The sequence below is a fragment of the Diaporthe batatas genome (genome assembly GCF_019321695.1).
Source record: "Diaporthe batatas strain CRI 302-4 chromosome Unknown Contig00027, whole genome shotgun sequence".
Classification (NCBI taxonomy): domain Eukaryota; kingdom Fungi; phylum Ascomycota; class Sordariomycetes; order Diaporthales; family Diaporthaceae; genus Diaporthe; species Diaporthe batatas.
The window spans coordinates 113,644-130,591 of record NW_025408574.1 but is presented as its reverse complement, the minus strand read 5'-3'; the positions used below and the strand labels follow the sequence as shown (position 1 = coordinate 130,591).

The window sequence follows — 16,948 nt, the reverse complement described above, 5'->3', positions numbered from 1 at the left end:
AGGGTACATGAGTACCCAGTACCATGAGTCCCCGACTACTAGTGCACTAGCACGACTTCTTGACCTCTAATCCCTGTTCAAATCTGTGATGGCCCCTGCACACGAGGCTGAAGCCGAGCCGACTTGAAGTCGGAGAAGGGGGGGAAAAAAAAAGTTGACGGCCCTGCCACGACTTGCACCCACCGGTCCAGCCTCATCTGCATACCAGCCCGTGACCACCGTACCCGCAAGCACAAGTGCACGTCTCCGAGGCCCACGATCGCTTTCCTGGCCAGTCTGGCCCCGAGACTCTTGCGCAGAGCCCTCGCGGGCGGGTTTGCGACGGCAAAGACCACGATGGCTGCTGCGGCTGCGGCTGTTGTCGCAGACTCGGCGGTGCAGCCGGCCAAGCTGCACGGCCGCGCATTCTACGAGAGCATCGGGAAGCCCAAATACATCGTGGCCCCGATGGTCGACCAGTCCGAGTTCGCCTGGAGAATGCTGTCACGATCCTTCCTCCCCGAGTCCGAGCGACCCAGCATCCTTGCCTACTCGCCCATGCTCCACGCCCGCCTCTTCGCCGACGGACAAAAGTACCGTGACTCCCACTTCCAGCCCACACGATCCTCCTGGTCCCAGATCACCGCCAGGCCACAGGCAGGCGCCGCTGCCGGGGGCGGGGGCGGGGGCGGGGGCGGCGAGCCCGACGACAAGCCGTACCTCGACGGCAACCCGGCCTTCGACCGGCCCCTCTTTGTGCAGTTTTGCGCAAACGACCCAGAAGCCCTCCTCGCCGCCGCCAGGGTCGTCGCGCCGCACTGCGACGCCGTGGACCTGAACCTCGGCTGCCCGCAGGGCATCGCCCGCAAGGGCCACTACGGCGCCTTCCTGCAGGAGGACCAGGAGCTCATCCACACCATGATCAAGACGCTGCACGAGAACCTCCCCGTGCCCGTGACCGCCAAGATACGCATCCTCGAGACCAAGGAGGCGACGCTGGCCTACGCCCGCAACGTCCTGAGCGCCGGCGCCAGCATCCTGACCGTCCACGGCCGCAGGAGGGAGCAGAAGGGCCACATGACGGGCGTCGCCGACTGGGAGTACATCAGGCACCTCCGGGACAACCTGCCCCCCGAGACCGTCATCTTTGCCAACGGCAACGTCCTGCAGCACGGCGACCTGCAGCGCTGCCTGGATGCCACCGGCGCCGACGGCGTCATGGCTGCGGAGGGGAACCTGAGCGACCCCGCCCTGTTCGCAACCCCGCCGCCCCCGGGCAAAGAGACCAGGGAGTACTGGCGCGGCAAGGACGGGCGGGGCGGATTCCGCGTCGACGCTATCATGCGCCGTTACCTCGACATCATGCACAGGTACGTCCTGGAGCAGGACCCACCCGCGAGGCGGCCGCTGTTCGTGCCCGGGGATGACGAGTCCTGGCTCCGGAAGCCCGAGGTGGACGAGGAGAACGGCTCAGAAGCGCAGGAACCGGCGCGCAAGAAGCGGAAGAAGGATGGCAGTGGCGGTGCCGGCGTCAAGGTTACGTCCATCACGGCCGGCCCCAACTTTGTCGGCATGCAGCCGCACCTCTTCCACATGCTTCGGCACTTTGTCACGAGGCATCACGACGTGCGGGACGCTCTCGCGAAGTCGAGGCTGGGTGACATTGCGGTATACGAGAACATCCTGGCCATGGTCGAGAAGAAGGTCGCCGAGGGTCTGCTCGAGTACGAGCGCACGGGTGGGAAGAACGTCGAGGACGACGGGCGAAATGGTGCCTACGAGAAGGGGTCACGGCCTGACAATGCCCGCACCGCCGAGGACGCGGCGCCGGCGCCGGTGGAAGACCCCGTCAAGGACGAGGCTGAGGGGACCATCGTGGACGACCCGCTCAGCTCTGTCGCCACCGTGAAAAGGTGCAAGCGGCCGTGGTGGGTCGCTCAGCCCATCGTGAGGCCGCTCCCGGCTGAGGCGCTGGCAAAGGGTGCGATTTCACTTGGCAAGAAGGAGAAGAAGAAGGCCGGCGCGGAGGAGCGCCCTGCTGCCGCGCCCCAGAACGGCGAGGATGGCGCCGTCGGCCAGGCGGTAGACGCCCTGGAGAAGAAGACGGACTTCCCCGAGAACACATTGGTTTCTGGATAAACTGCGGGCCGCTATGAGGTACTCACGGGTCACGAATGCCACGAAGCTCGTGCATTCTCCTGGACTGATGCCACCCCCGGCACCCAACTCGCCGCGTTCTCACGCGCATTGGAGGAACACCCGGCGAAGAGACGGACAGCTGGGGCCACAACGACTGATTTCCGGACTTTTCCCGGAGATCCTTCCACCCCAAGGCCATGTTGTTGGCCGCAGCTCATCATGTGATCAGCCTAGACGCGCTCAAGACGGATCCATGCAGAGAGGACGGCCGTTGCATCGCTCGTCGGGCCGGCAACTGTCGCAGCACCCTTCATGCACACGAAACCGGGCCGCAATGGACAGGTATGGTTGTCGCGGCATAGTCAACCATACGTGCTCGTCTGAGCGCGGCATAGTGCGTATGTAAACTGCACCACCATGACCACGTTAACCCACGACACTAGCGATGATACTTCAAAACTGGTGTGCCGTCCGCCTCTCATCTCGGGGCGCGGCAAATGCATCAAGCAGTGCCGATACATCAGAGGCGGCTTGAGTCCAGTACTAGACAGAAATATACTTTAGACGAAATGGCACTTGTGAGGGGGCGGACAATTGGATGGAAGAAAATGTCCATATTGTGTTGACCATGGGTATCTGCATCTCAGTATACCTCTGTACACCGTCCTCCCCAATCTTCTTGCAGCAAGCAACAATACAATGTTCAACGGTCATATCTTCGTGAATCATTCTCTCGTGCTCATGACAGTCATCACCTCGTTCAGCCCATCTGTATATATAAAACCTCGGGTTGCTCCTAATAAGTTTTCCACAGAAAGACAAGGGCTCGCTTTTATCAGCAATTCCAAAATTCCAAAACTCACCCCCAGTCTCATTTTGCCCCTTGCTCGCTCGCTCACTCTACCTTCTCGGGCACGTGCGTCCACGTCCTGACCTTGCTCATGGTGCGCTGCCGCATCGTCTTCATGATGTTCTTCTCCATGTGCTCGATGTTGGCCTCGAGGTCGTCGTCCTCCTTGGCGTACCGCGCCTCGCGCGACCGGTCCCATATCCACCATATTATGACGATGAAGAGCGTGATCGGGATCGCTACCGCCCAGTAAATCCAGAATGTCGGCGCCACCACGGGCCCGTCGTCGTTCTCCGTGAGACCTGGGTTTGGGGTTGGGTGTTAGAGCGAGAGGTCCTGTCCGCATTGTCTCCTCTGCCTCAATGTATAGGGGCCCACCCTCCCCGGTGTGGCTTCCTGAGTGTGGGGCGCAGATGGGCGAGCTTACCATTTTGGAAGTTGAAAAAGGTCATGCTAAATATCGAGGCCAGGAGCGTTGCAGGCAGGAAGATGGATCCTAGCAGTGAGATGGTCTTCATCGACGTGCTGTCTCGCTTGCTCGCGTACGCCAGTCGCCGCTGGTCACCTGCCATCTGCAGGTTGAGCTTCGACTCCTTCTGGGCGATGATGTTGTAGAGCTATGCAAATGGTGGTGTCAGTACATTTGTATTGCAACGTGCAACCTGAGGCCTATTCCCGGTTTTGTGAGGCAGAGGGGGCAGGCGGCTTTACGTACAGCGCTCCGCTGAATGGCCAGCCGCTCCAGCGTCGTATGGACATAGTGCTCGGTACCCTTCAGCTTGTTGTAATAGAACTCGAGCCTGCTGAGCATGCTGTTCTGCTGCTTCCTCAGGTCCCTGAAGCCATACATGTCCTTGCCGCCGTCGTCGAGGGCCATGGGGCCCCGCTCGGGGGGCAGCATCTTGACGAACTCGGCCATGCCCTCCTCCATGGACCTGATGATCTCCTGGTAGGCCTGGGGCCGCTTCCACAGGACCTGGGAGTGGCACTCGACCAGGTCGCGGTTGATCTGGTCGAGGTCCATGACGTCGGCCTTGACGTATCCCTCCTCCTCCTGGATCTCGTTGCGCATGCTGACGGCGTGCTCGAGGCGGCGCAGCCAGTCTCGGGCGTCGCGCTGCTTGGAGTCGGTCTTGGGGCTCAGGTCGTGCGACAGGATGATGACCGGCAGCAGGAAGGGGTGGGCGACGTGGGTGGCGCACTCCTTGAGGTGCTGGATGCTCTCGGTCATGTCGCTCGAGTCGGTACCCTTCACGTAGCCCGTCGTTATGCCCGTGCGGAAGTGGTGCGACAGCATCAGCTCCCACCCGCGCGTCTTGCCCTTCTTGCGCACGTCCGACTTGCGCATGATGATCTGCTGGTACGGGTCCTCGTCGTCGTCGCTGTCGTACGAGCACCAGAAGAAAGGCCCCACCACGGCGGTGCCCTCGATCGCGCGGTACGGCAGGTGGAGCGACCGCACCATGTTCTCGTACTCGGGCCCCGTGAAGGATATCACATGTGGGGCAAAGGTCTCGGGGTGCTTGACTTTGAGCTGGAGGCTGGTCGGGGGCGAGGTGAGTGTGAGCGAGGTGAGTGATATCTGATCATCAAGGAGGCAGGACGGAAGACAGATGTGAGGGCGAGGATGAGGGTGAGGGTGAAGATGGTGCAGACATACACTATCCTTACGCCATTGAGTAATTTCACGCCATCCTTAAGCTTGGGCGGTGAAAATGCGCCCTGTGGTAATGAGATGGAGAGTCAGCGCTGACTGAGATGAGATGACGTTCTCGGGGCGTGAAGCCGGGGGCACGGCCTCACGAGAACGAGGGCCAGAGATCCAAGAATGGGTGGGTACCTTTCGTTTTAGAAAGTTGTCAAACTCATCCATCGTCAACGGATGTTGCTCGACGGTATTATAAGATGGGTCCTGTGATGTTGGTCAGCCCGGGACAGCATTTCGATGTTGCCGTCTTGGTGAGACGGTGAGACAGTCACATACCGAGTAGTTGAAGATCTCTAGGTAGCTCGTGTCCTCGCTGACATTCCTGCACGCCTTGACATGATTCTTGAAGAAGTAGTCGTCCATCTTGGCGGCCGTTCCAGATCCTCCCTTCCAGTGCGTATCCGGTCCCGAGGGCCTGGTCTCAATGGTGAATTCCCGTATGCGAGCCGTCTATGTATTTATCTCGCTCACATAGACCGTTGAGTAGAGAGACGACGTGCATGCATGGTATATGCCCCAAGTCGCCCCCTGGCCTCTAGCGTCGCATGCTGTTGATATGCAATTAAAAGTTCAAGAGTGACCCTGGATTGAATGTTTGACCCTTTTAATGGTTTTACAATTGGGAAGTGGCCAGCCCGAGGGGAGGCGGATGCAGAGGGAAAAGGCAGAGGAAGGGGGGAGATTTCAGAGGAAATGTCGGTCAGAAAGACATGCGACCAAGAGCAGCCAGCCCATGCAAATTTGTGTTTTTCCCACACGGCCAAAGCATCTGCGGCCACATGCAAGTCCGTTGTACATGCGAGTGAGAGTGAGAGTGAGAGTGAGAGAATGTGAGAGGGCGCAAAAAATGAGCCGCAAAAAGTCAACATGTACCTATCAACCGCGCATGCAATGGATGCAAGAGGCAGCCAGAACCGAGAGCGGCTCTCTATCTCTCTCTCTCTCGGTTTCCCCAATTTCTAGCCAGGTGTCAATTCTCCCATTCGCTGGAACCAATCATCAAACTAATCCCGCGAGGTATCGATTCATGACGAGGGAATCTTGTCAATCCCGGTGGCGGGGATCTCCTTTTGGCGTGTCGGGTTCGGGGGCGTATCTGTGCGGGGCTCTGTCCTCTCTCACCTCTACCTGCCTAGCCCTAGGTAGTACCTAGGCAAGCTAGGTTCGCTGGTACGGAGGTGGTATCTGGCATCTCTCTCCCAGTTGGCAATTGGTTGCCCCCGTTGGGAGGAGCCTTTCCTAACCGCAGACACCGCACACACACACACACACACACTAGAAACAGCTCCCCTGTCCCCCTTCCCCCATCTGAACTCCACGCACCAGGCATCACAAGGCATTAGACCACAGCCCAGTCTGGCCAGAGCAACCAAGCTTCCTCTGCCCTAGTAGTTAGTGCCTTATTAGCTCCCTGGCAGCCCTGGGCTGGTCAGCCGTTGCCATTGTCCACTCGTCCGCTCCTCACCCTTGCTTGGTGAGCTTGTAGCTCCCGCCAGAGAACCAGCTAGACCGCCCGCGGTGGGGCCCGCCTGCCCAGGACCCTCCCCTGCCCGGCCTACTTCTGGGCCAGGGCCAGGTACCTCGGTATCTACCTAGGTACTTTGTGACACCGATACTGGCAGTGTCGGCCCTCTCAAATTGCGTCCATACAGGACACAATATATCCAGGTACTTAATGTACCTCTTATTCCCAGCCCATACAAACACACACACATACATGTGTATATACTGTACAAGTACGCATATTCTCATGTTGGCTTTAGCCCATAATGTTGGCCCTCGGTTCAGGTGCAAAGGTCGTAGCACAAGACTGGGGTGGCATTGTTCTCCTACACATTGTCATCTGACAGACTGTCAAGCCAAAAAAAAAAAAAAACAATCATTGCCCATCCTTGGCAGCTCGGCTGTCTCTGTCCCTCTCTATACTTGTTTCCGCCACCCGCCATACTCATGCTCGTAGGTGTGTTCTTCTCTTGTTGTTTCATCGTAGGTTATGGATGTTTGTAGCCATGCTGCTGATCTCCCCATTGCTGTTGCTGTTGTTGTCGGTCACCCAACACTCCCATCCTGAGAGGATTTTCCAGAACATGTCCATGCCGGAACCGAATGCAACCGGGACACGACCTCCTTTTCCGTTTCCATATTACACGGCATTCGATACAGCCAGCGGCGGTTGTGAATGCACACATTGCGCCCCCCTTGAAAACTGACATGGATCAATAAGAAGCCATGTTGGCCACCTGCGCCGTACAACGCCAAGTTTCTTTGCACAGTCACCAACATTAGTCAAATTCGACACTTACAAGAGCAACTCGCAGTGGCTGCCCATCCGTCCATTCTTTTCTTGCTCGTGCGCCTCGGCATGTCCTGTGCCGGATATCGGCGTCCTTTGCGCTCACGCGAGGACTAGAAGTCGCCGAACATATGTCCGTAGCTGCCATCTGTTGTCAGCACGATTCTCGCTCCTCAGTTCCTCCGATCTGAGATCCCAGACCCCAAATTGAGATGGGGCACTTACTCATCGTGGCCTCCTTGGCCGTAACGCTCAGGGTCCTCGGGATATCTGTCGAACTGGCTGGCATCACCTGCGCCCGCTTTCACGGGAGGTGTGTACGGCGCATCGATATCCTTCCTCGCCAGTCGGTCCCACGTCACCTCGGCGAACCACGCGTGTTGCTTCACATCCTTGGGCCCGCCGTAGAGGTTGCCCAGCCTTTTCGTCAGGTCGGCTGTGATGAGCCTCTCCAGAAGATCCTGGGCATCCGGGTTGATATAGGCCGGGTACTTTACTTTGCCGCGGAGGATGTTCTCGTAGATCTTCATTGGCGAGCCGCTATCCCAGAATGGCGTGTAACCACACAGCATCTCGTATATCAAGATCCCTAATGACCACCTGGATTGACCTGTCAGCATTGAAATAGTCTTGAACGTGCAACAATCGGCCGCCACGTACCAATCCACCGACTTGTTGTAACCTTTGTTCGACACTACCTCGGGCGCAAGGTAGTCAGGGGTACCACATAGCGTCCATGTCTTGTCCGGAACCCGCTTCGCAAAGCCAAAGTCTGTTATCTTGAGGTGGCCGTGTCGGTCAAGCAGTAAGTTCTCTGGTTTCAGATCACGGTAGATGATATGTTTCTCGTGCAAGTACTCGAGCGCTAGGGTGACTTCGGCGGCATAGAATTTGGCGACAGGGTTTGGGAAGCGCTAATGAGCAGGGTGTCAGCGGGAGAGTGTTCCGAGTTCATATATCATCCCCTGAGCCTGGCCTGGGGTTGGGCCTGGCTGGTATAAAAGATGGACGTACGCCGGATTTCCTCAGCAACGAGAATAGCTCGCCACCCTCGACAAAATCCATCACCATGTACAGATTCTTCGAGTCCTGGAACGTGCCCCAGAGCGTGATCAGGAATGGGTGCTTGACCTCGCCAAGCATCTTCCGCTCGTCGTTCGTGTGTTCGACCTGCTTCATCTTGACAACCTGTGCCTTCTTCAGCACCTTGACGGCGTAGAATCGCGAGTTGTGCTTCGACTGGACAAGGTGCACCCTGCCGAAGCTACCGGTTCCGAGGGTCCGTAGTATGTCAAAGTCGACGAGGGAGTATTTCCCCTTGGTCTGCCTCGACTGCTGCTGCTGCTGCTGCTGCTGCTGTACCACGGCGGCCTGTTGCGCCTGCAGAGCTTGGGCCGGGTTCTGCTGTTGTGCCATGGCGTTCGAAGGTTGCGCGCCGGGTGCGGACTGGCCGTTGGCGGGGGGCTGGGGGAATTGAGCCTGGTTCAACGATCGCGACTGCCCAGAAGGAGGTGCGAAAGCCGACTGCTGGGCGCCGTCATGCTGCGGGGGGTTGATGAGGTTGGCGATACTCGGTAGGTTCTGCGGGTCGGTTCCCGGGGACGGGGAATGGGCCGGAGGTGTGACATTGTACGGGGCGGCTAGGTGAGCAGTGGCGGGATTCATGGCCACCTTCGCGCCCTCGGATAACGGCCTGGGCGCCGGTGCGGCCTTCTGGGGCGGATCGAGGGGTTGCGTTGTTGTTGACGGCGGGTTAGGAAGGGTAGAGTTGTCGAAGCTTCTTGCCGTGTTGGCGGTGGTGGGGGTGACTGGACTCGTGGGCTGACTGGCTGTGGCAGAAGGATCGGCCTCCCTTGTCCGCTTCTTCTTCAGGAAACCGAGGCTAGGCATGAGCGCGAATGCGATTCGGAGGCACAGGAGGTGCGGACGGCCCCAGAAATGGGCAGCAAAAGGGGTGGGCACGGGGGCACGGCGGGGGGCAGGGACGAGCAGGCTCGGGAAGCGGAAGCAACAAGCAACAAGCGTCCCCTGGTCGTGCCCAGGTCGGCCGCAGGTGGGAGGCAGGTGGTAACCTGTGGTGAACCTTGAAAGGCAGGAGGAGGGTGTGGACCCCAGCTGATCTGAGGCTGCTTGAGGTGGCTCGTTGGTTGACGGGTTGGGTTGACTGGTCGATGCAAGGCCAAATCACACAGACAAGGGAAACTCTGGGATGGCTGATTTGAGCCCTTGAAAGTCAGCAATCTGGCTGTCTAATGCTGTCTTTCTCTCCTCTCCTTGCCAGCGGCCAACCGCCCCGAGTACAGTCTTGGCAAGAAAGTGGCAAAGGAAGTTTGGCAGCGGGTGCCAGAAGCAGGGAATGTCTAGGCTGAGCCTTCTCTTCTGTCCTTACTGAAGCAAGGAGAAGCAGCGCAGCAGCGATGCTGTGGCAGGGTTGGACGGATCTGCCAGGTGCACAAGGTTAATCCAATACACCAGCAGAGCTTGCCAGTGCCTCAGGTGCTGCAGGCCTGTGCCACAAAGGGAAGCGAGCCAGTTTCTAGTGTAGGATCCGTACCTGTATATAAGATAATAAAGGTTTGGCCGGAACGACTACCCGCGGGTCATTGGGGGATGGAGTTTTGGGGGGATGAGGGTGGACGAGATTCCGGGCTGCCTGCTCTCTCTTTTCTCTGTGTCTCTCTGTCTCTGTCTGTCTGTCTTGAACCCGCAAGTGTGCTGCAGCTGCTCCAGGCCGGAAGGGATGCAGACAGATTGCCCCTCCCTTGCTGACCAAGGTGTGGGTTGACCAAGGTCACGGTGGGTTCTCTGGCCGGCCGACAGGCGAGTGGGCTTTGGGTACGAGAACCGGACGCGGCTCCTAGGAGAAGGCTGAGGCCGTGTCGAGGCTGACTGGACCAAGGTACGTACGTACGTACGCACGTGTGTTGTTGCTGTTGCTGCTGCTGCTGCTGCTTTGCTTGGAACTGGGGGATCGGGCTGAGGCAGTTCGAGTCAATTGTGGCTAAATCAGGACGTCCCGAGGGGCGTCCGAGTCGAGGCTTGGGCACTCAGGAGTCAATTCGAAAACACCGCGCGCAGGTTTGGCTCTGTCGACGCTGGACGAGCTGGCGAGCCGGGGTGCCAGGTGCCGTGGGGATGCCTGAGCTCGAGCTGTGGAGAGTGGGAGTGGAGCGCACACGTCTAGGAGGGGTTTGTAGCGCTGCGCATGGGCAGGGGCACCTCAAATCTCGCAAGAGTGGGTTTTGGGCACAGCAGAATAGAGTGGGATGGCAGCTTGGATTGGTGCGACTGCCGTTGCGGGCTGGGTTGGCGCCCGCGAACAGGGCAGGGTCGATGTCGATACCCGTGGGCCTCGGCTTCCACTTACCCACTCCTGGCGGAGTGGGTGCCAAAAACCCGCAACGGCCAAAACCTCGCAACACTCACACCTACCTATTTTTACTACTTTCCCCTAATAAATCCTACTTTCTAAGTAAGTATATTTCCTTTATTAAATTTTATATAGATAAAAAATAAATACCTTTAAAATCCTTATTTTATAAAGATTAATAATAAAATATTTTTAAATTTTTAGGGTTAAGATTTAAAATTTTAATTTTTTTAGTTAAGGGGTTTTTAAAATTAATATATTTATTTAAATAAATTATATTATTAAAAAGTAAAAATATTAGATTATTTCTAGAATTATTCTCTTTATATAAATAATATTTATAAAATTCTTATTTTAAAATTAAGGTTATTATAATCTATTTCTTTATAAGATATTTAATATTATAAATCCTTTTAAAACTTTAATTTTTAATCTTTTAATAAATAGATTTTAATTTAAAAATATTTCTTTTATATAAAAGAAAATTCTATTAAAATTCTATAGGTGTTATATTTTTATTATATAATTTATATAAAAAGATATATTAATTTAAAAAAACCCTTAACTAAAAAAACTAAAATTTTAAACCCTAACCCTAGAAATTTAAAAATATTTTATTATTAATCTTTATAAAATAAGAATTTTAAAGGTATTTATTTTTTATCTATATAAAATTTAATAAAGGAAATATACTTACTTAAAAAGTAGGATTTTATAGGGGAAAGTAGTTAAAATAGGTAGATGTGAGTGTTGCGAGGTTTTGGCCGTTGCGGGTTTTTGGCACCCCCTACGCCAAGGGCGTAGGGGGGCAGGGAAGGCCTGCCCCCCGGGTACTCAAAAGGGGAGTGAGTGACCGATTGACTCTGGGTGGGTCGTCGTCGTAACGTATACTTCAACCAGAGGAAGGTAGTAGTATAGAGTAGTGTAGCAGCAATGTGAGAGAGTGTGGGTACGGCGTGCGGGATACCTAGGTAGGTATTATGGTATGGTATGGTATGGTTTAGTATAGTTGTTGTCATATAGTATATAGCAGCGGCGATGAGAGTACGGTTGAGCAGGTGTGTCTACCGTCGAGTACTTGTTTCGTGATATGAGGAAGCCCGAGGACAAGGACCCGTAGGGCGAGCTGAATGAGCCGGGGGAGCTGTCTTGCAAGTTGCAGCAGGGCGAGATATGTTGAAGCTGGGGCTGGGCTGGGGGGGGGGGCCGGGGTTGGAGCTGGAGCTGGAGCTGGAGCTGCTGGGACTGGGAGGGCTGGAGGGCTGGAGGGCTGGAGGGGTGTGGGCAGGAGGAGGAGGGAAGGGGAGGGATGACAGAGGTAAGTAGGTGAAGGGCCAGACTCGGGGGTGTTAGCCGTGGGGTTGTCGCTCAAAGAAAAACGGACGGACGGGCGACACCCTCGACAGCACAGCGGGTTAGCAACAGGAAAACAGCTCAACAGAGCTCGTCAGCAGGCGAGAGGTGAAGCAAGAGCATGGTCTCGCTCGACTTTTGTCCTTGGACTGGACTGGACTGACTTGTCTTGACTTTACCTGAAGTGGCCTGGGCTGGGTTGGCCTGGGCTAGAGGAGACGGTCCTGGAATGGGGGGGATTCTGGACGACCTCTCCTGGGCCAGCCAGCCAGCCAGCCCAGCCAGCCAGCCCAGCCCAGCTTGTCACCGTCGCCCATCCTAGACATCCTCTCATCCCTTGTCTGCCGGTGGCGCCAACGAGCAGCAAGCGCGCAAAGCCTGTGCCCGAGCCCGACCATGTCACCCCAGCCGCACCTGCTACTGCTAGCAGCCGTGCTCTCACCTCTCGAGCCTCCCGCGGGCGCGACATCTCGGGCCATCTCTGCACTCGCGGCTCAGACCTGCTCGGCTGCTCGGGCAGTGCTCAGGTTTGCGCGGGCCGGCGCCGCTGATCAACAGGGTGTGGGCAACAATAGAGACTTGAGACCAGAGACTTGAGACTTGAGACTTGAGAGAGCATCCAAGCCCACAGAAGCTAGCAGTCGCCATCCGCAGCGAGACCGAGACCTGCTTGTGGCGCACGGTGGGAGTGTGATAGCCGGATGGACGACGGATGGACGGCCCCAACAGTCCTGCCCAGGGCTACTTGGGAGGGAAGAAAGTCTGGGGGATCGCCGAGAATCGAACCCCAGATGTTTCTCTCACCAACTACTGGCCTGCTGTTACTGGTCTGAGATCTACCCGTCCTGCCGTCCCGCTGCCCGCCCGCGCCATCAACCGAGATGCGCAAACGCAGCACTGCCGAGGTCGCTTATCTTATCGCCCGACCAGAGAGCACTAGCTCTGGGTAATGCGATTCTACTACCTCTCTCTGCTGCTGACACCGCGGCAGGCCCGTACTCGGCGTGCATGCACTTGTATACCTAAGTACCATGGTAGACTCGACTCGGACAAGTCGGACTGGAAGGGCCATGGTGGCTGGCAGGCTGGCGGCATATGGGGCTTGATGATCACTTCAGAAGATGCCTTTCTGGCTGGTCCAAGAACACCCGCAACATCCACCTGCAAAAAATACGCAACAAATACTGTGTTATGTACTTTTCGCTCTCAGATTCCGCCTGAACTCCCAGGACCCGAGCAAATGACTAGACCTGCCTAGTTACCCTTCTCATCAATAATATGTAGGTAGTCACCGCCTGGTTGACCGCAACCCCATCCGTCGTCAAAAAGTCACACCCCCCCAAGCCCCAACACCTTAGAAGCGGGTCTTCCGCAGGCTGTTGGCCCTCCACGCAGTGTAGCCGACATATGCTCCACCAGCGACGAGACAAAATAGGATGATCTTGGTGAAGAACCATGTCCAGCTGCTGCCGTTCTTCCTCTTGGGACCGCCGCCCTTGCCCTTCCTGCGGTTGCTTCCAGGGGTCGACGACGGGTTCGACGCATACAGGTTCTTGGCGCTGATCGATACGATGTCGTGGTTGTCGCTCAGCTCGCCAGTCTCGGAGCTGAAGCCCAGGTAGGCAACGTTGGGCAGGGACGGCGGCTCGTTGGTCTCGAAGCACAGCACCCAGTCGTCCTCGTTCTTGTACTGCAGTTCCAGCTTCAGCTGCTTGTCCTGGAAGTAGATGAGGCGGAACTTGGTCGGGACGTTGGCGTGCCGGATGCCCCTGGCCGAGCAGCCCGCAAACTCCTGGAGCTTCCCGTCCGTGTTCTTGTCATACGAGGTCTTGCCATCCCCCACCATCGCCATCACGTATGGGAACACGGTGCCGGGTCGGTTGTTCTTGTATGTGTCAAAGAAGACGCCGAGGCCCTCGAAGTTGTCGGCGCTGCCGAACACTGGGCCCGGTTGCGCGCGTTGTTTCGTGAGCCACATGGCAAAGCCGTCGCCAAAGAGCTGGTTCTTGCCGTGGATCTTGAATTCCACCTCAATTTCCCAGTTCGTTGCCGTCAGGGGCACTTTGGACCACAGAGAGCCCATTTGCGAGGGGCGATCGGAGGTCAGTCGGATGTATCTGATGAGCCCGGTGTCAGAAGCGAGAGTCGCGGCCGGCGCTGAGTAGTATGCGGGCATTGTACTCACGCATCTGTCCTCACCACCGCATCGCCGCTGAAATCGTACCAACGACTTTGCATGTCCGAGTCAAGGTACGGCTGAGGGATTGATTGGGTTAGTCCTCTGGCAGTCGCGTGATGCCAGGTCATCGAGGTCTCTCACCTGTTGCAGCGTATGCGTTCGCAACTGCGTGCAGCCTTGTCAGCACTTCGGTCCCAAGATACGATTCAGGATGGCACAGGTATCATACCCCGATACTCTTGATGGTATTGCCTTCATCGTCTGTCCTGACTGCTCCCCAAGCGAGCGACGCCAGCCCCAAGGCTGACAAGCCCGCGCTGAACCACATGGTGAATAAAAGGCACTGCCAGGATTGTCGGAAGAGAAAAGTCGAGACGAAAGAGATAGAATTGGCTCGTTCGGGGGGAGGGAGAAGCGGGCAGTGGCCGCTCGCTTGCTGGTTGTGTGGTCGGCTGGTGAAGTAGGTCCAGGTCAGACGTGAATCCGACGGTGGTGCGCCCGCCCGCCCAATGTCGTATCTTGAATCGCTAGCTGGCCTCTTTTTCTGCAGCATGCGCTACTCGAACCTGGGGTCCTCCAACCGCCCGGGATCAGCTGCCTGCCGTTCGGAGCGGTGGCTCTTGGGGAGCTATGCCCCTGCAGCAGAATTGGAGACAGGGGCTGGGCCGAGACCAGGCCGAAGCCGAAACGCCTACGGCGAAAGCGCACCGCCACAAGCCCTCTTGGATCCCTTGGATTTTTCGGAAGGCCGATGCCATCATCGAACCTCTTGCGGCAGCCTCGTCAACAGCCAGATTGATCCCTCTTTGCGCCTCGGCCCATTGACCCCCAGAAGGCCCGCCATGGACTCCAACACGATCAAGCAGACTGTTATGAAACAGGTCCAGCTCGAGTCCAATACCTCGAACGCCCGGATGCTCATCGAGGTGCGCTCCTCTGCCCGCGAAGTCCCCGGCCTGATCTTGCGCCAGCTCACACAGTTGCACAGAAAATGAACGACATTTGCTTCGAGAAGTGCGTTCCAAAGCCCGGTTCATCTGTTTCCAGCGGTGAGCAATCTTGCTTCACTTCGTGCATGGAGGTAAGCCCAAAGCCCAAAGCCCAAAGCCCGAAACTCTCGCCTGCCTGCCCTTCCGGCAGTCAGTTGCACACACACTATTCTATCCACAAGTACTGACGACGGCGGTGTTTATAGAAATATGTGAGTCGCTTCTGGATAAAATATGAACCCTTGGAGAGTGTCCCTCCCATCCGCGACCTTTTGTCTTTGACGGCTCGTTAGGCTGCTGGGTTGAGATAGGCGATGGCCACACTTTGGTTCTTTGCTCCCTCTGTTCTCGTGGGACCTTACCCTGGTATGTTGGCCGCTGACCGTTGTATCTGCAGATGTCTGCCTGGAACGCTGTCAATCACTCGTACATCCAGAGAATAAAACAAGAACAGTCCTCATTGTGAGAGACAAGCTGGAAGAGAATTGTGCACGCGGGAGCCGGGGGCTCGTGGGCGATAATACAGTCGATATCGCAGGCAGATGACCACCGCTCGCAGGGGACCGCATATATTCTTCAAAAATAAAGTTGGCCGCCATTCCAGTGGACCAGCCTTGAGGGACTGCTCTGTGGGACGACCTCCCGTGGTGATGTCTCCACACCGAGGCACAATCCCATCGAGAACACGCTTGGCTATATGCCAGTTCGAAGCAAGGAGACCTGATGTATTACGATGATATCAGCATGCATCCGTGCGGCCCATTATAAGAGGCACGCTGGTGAAATAGACATAGAACAGCTCAACACCATCAAAATCTTCAAAAAGGATCCTGGGGTATCATTCTTTACAATCTATGGTCCGTCCTGCTGGCCATTCTTCTTGGCCTCTTCCGCAGCCCTCTTACGCGCAAGGTACCTCTCTTTGGCGCTCGATATATCCGATTCGGTCTTCCTGGACTTTGTCTCCTGCTCGACCTTTTTCCTCTCCTCTTCCTCCTCCTCGCGGGCCCTCTTGAGCGACTGTTCCAGCTGCTCCTCGAGCATGCGCGTCTGTCTCTCGCGCATGGCTTGTTTGCCCCCAGATGCGAAATGGCCTCTCGACTGATCCCGGGATCTCGAGTCCGACGACCGGCCCTGATCCTTGGGCGCCTCCGGCTTCTTCTTGGCGCCCAGGTTGAGTCCGCCCTTGAGCAGTTGGCGCTTGTCGACGACCTCGCCGTCTTCGTTGACGATGACGGACCCCCCTTTCGCATTGATCTCGCGCGCCTTGTTCTTCTCCAGACTGTCCTCATCCTGCCCTTGCTCTTCGGCTTTCGGAATCCCGCCCGTCGTAGCCGCCTGGGCGACAATCTTCTCCATCTCGGCCCTGCGCTGGTCCTCGCGCTCGAGCATTTCTTTATGGAACCCAGTCATGCCGCCGAACTTGTTCTTCTTTTTCTCCTCCTCTTCCCTCCTCGCCTCTTCCTCCTGGGCAATCCTGTCCTCCTCCTGCTTCCGCTTGTAGGCCTCCGTAACGAACTTCTCCTTGTCCGCGAACTCGTCCCCCTCGGCCTCCCTCTCCCTCTGGATCTTCTTGAGCTCCGCGATCGACCGGTCACGCTCGCGCTGCTCCGCCGCCTTGGTCACGTCCGACATGTACCGTGACTTGCGCTGCGCATTCTCCTTCTTGGCCTCGGCCTCGCGCTGCTTCTTAGCCGCATCGATAACATCGTACGCGGCATCATAATCGTAGACTGAGGGGTCGAGCGCCTCGGCTGCCTCAGCGTATTTCTTGGAGGTGAGCGCGGACGAGAGATCGCCGAATTGCCGACTGGCGTCGACTTTTGATTTTAGCTTCGGTGGCTCCTGTGGTATCGTGCCCTTCTTTTGTTTTGAAGACGCGGGAGAATCCGCGGTACTTGTTGTTGCTGGCGTGAAGCCGTCAAGCTCTGTGATGGTCTCTTCATTTTTGGACGCGGGCTGGCCTTCGTCGTCGGAGTCGTCGCCGCCACCAAACGCAGTCTTCCGTGCAGGAGGACGGGACTTGGCTGGTGCCGCCTTCTTGCCCAGGCTGAGCCCGAAAGATAGACCGGGCTTGCTCATGGTGAC

General features: G+C 56.7%; 5 protein-coding genes across 5 annotated transcripts; 1 reads left to right on the top strand and 4 right to left on the bottom strand.

Moving 5' to 3' along the window:
• Positions 1–137: 137 nt before the first annotated feature.
• Positions 138–5,479, bottom strand: KVR01_013478 (uncharacterized protein). Its single transcript, XM_044785366.1, has 6 exons — positions 4,953–5,479; positions 4,809–4,880; positions 4,629–4,690; positions 3,684–4,509; positions 3,396–3,585; positions 138–3,270 (listed from the first exon to the last, which is right to left on the bottom strand). Exons 1-6 carry the CDS (start codon positions 5,037–5,039, stop codon positions 3,014–3,016), a joined length of 1,494 nt encoding a protein of 497 aa, XP_044637559.1. The 5' UTR covers positions 5,040–5,479; the 3' UTR covers positions 138–3,013.
• KVR01_013488 (tRNA dihydrouridine synthase) lies at positions 337–2,118 on the top strand (the record flags this gene model as incomplete). The annotated part of the gene is made up of 1 exon (XM_044792064.1): positions 337–2,118. The coding sequence occupies one exon, from the start codon at positions 337–339 to the stop codon at positions 2,116–2,118; it is 1,782 nt and encodes a 593-aa protein (XP_044637569.1).
• A 994-nt stretch (positions 5,480–6,473) lies between the features above and the next one.
• Positions 6,474–10,385, bottom strand: KVR01_013486 (uncharacterized protein). The gene is made up of 5 exons (XM_044791706.1): positions 9,524–10,385; positions 7,984–9,410; positions 7,630–7,883; positions 7,195–7,569; positions 6,474–7,110 (listed from the first exon to the last, which is right to left on the bottom strand). Exons 2-5 carry the CDS (start codon positions 8,857–8,859, stop codon positions 7,083–7,085), a joined length of 1,533 nt encoding a protein of 510 aa, XP_044637567.1. The 5' UTR covers positions 8,860–9,410; positions 9,524–10,385; the 3' UTR covers positions 6,474–7,082.
• A 2,111-nt stretch (positions 10,386–12,496) lies between these two features.
• KVR01_013429 (uncharacterized protein) lies at positions 12,497–14,441 on the bottom strand. The gene is made up of 4 exons (XM_044787246.1): positions 14,101–14,441; positions 14,013–14,036; positions 13,878–13,948; positions 12,497–13,809 (listed from the first exon to the last, which is right to left on the bottom strand). The coding sequence occupies exons 1-4, from the start codon at positions 14,422–14,424 to the stop codon at positions 13,047–13,049; spliced, it is 1,182 nt and encodes a 393-aa protein (XP_044637510.1). The 5' UTR covers positions 14,425–14,441; the 3' UTR covers positions 12,497–13,046.
• Positions 14,442–15,712: 1,271 nt separating this feature from the next.
• Positions 15,713–16,942, bottom strand: KVR01_013482 (uncharacterized protein; the record flags this gene model as incomplete). Its single annotated transcript, XM_044787575.1, has 1 exon — positions 15,713–16,942. The coding sequence occupies one exon, from the start codon at positions 16,940–16,942 to the stop codon at positions 15,713–15,715; it is 1,230 nt and encodes a 409-aa protein (XP_044637563.1).
• Positions 16,943–16,948: the final 6 nt, after the last annotated feature.

Bases quoted from the DNA above. Each gene is read 5' to 3' on its own strand.
- KVR01_013478 (XM_044785366.1), bottom strand. From the start codon at position 5,039: ATGGACGACTACTTCTTCAAGAATCATGTCAAGGCGTGCAGGAATGTC. The intron at 3,586-3,683 runs GTACGTAAAGCC...CCATTTGCATAG, and splicing joins TGGCCATTCAGCGGAGCGCT to CTCTACAACATCATCGCCCA. The intron at 3,271-3,395 runs GTAAGCTCGCCC...CCCCAAACCCAG, and splicing joins CTTTTTCAACTTCCAAAATG to GTCTCACGGAGAACGACGAC.
- KVR01_013486 (XM_044791706.1), bottom strand. From the start codon at position 8,859: ATGCCTAGCCTCGGTTTCCTGAAGAAGAAGCGGACAAGGGAGGCCGAT. The intron at 7,570-7,629 runs GTACGTGGCGGC...AGGTCAATCCAG, and splicing joins TACAACAAGTCGGTGGATTG to GTGGTCATTAGGGATCTTGA. The intron at 7,111-7,194 runs GTAAGTGCCCCA...AACAGATGGCAG, and splicing joins GGCCAAGGAGGCCACGATGA to CTACGGACATATGTTCGGCG.
- KVR01_013429 (XM_044787246.1), bottom strand. From the start codon at position 14,424: ATGCTGCAGAAAAAGAGGCCAGCTAGCGATTCAAGATACGACATTGGG. The intron at 13,949-14,012 runs GTGAGAGACCTC...TCAATCCCTCAG, and splicing joins GAACGCATACGCTGCAACAG to CCGTACCTTGACTCGGACAT. The intron at 13,810-13,877 runs GTGAGTACAATG...CGGGCTCATCAG, and splicing joins GCGGTGGTGAGGACAGATGC to ATACATCCGACTGACCTCCG.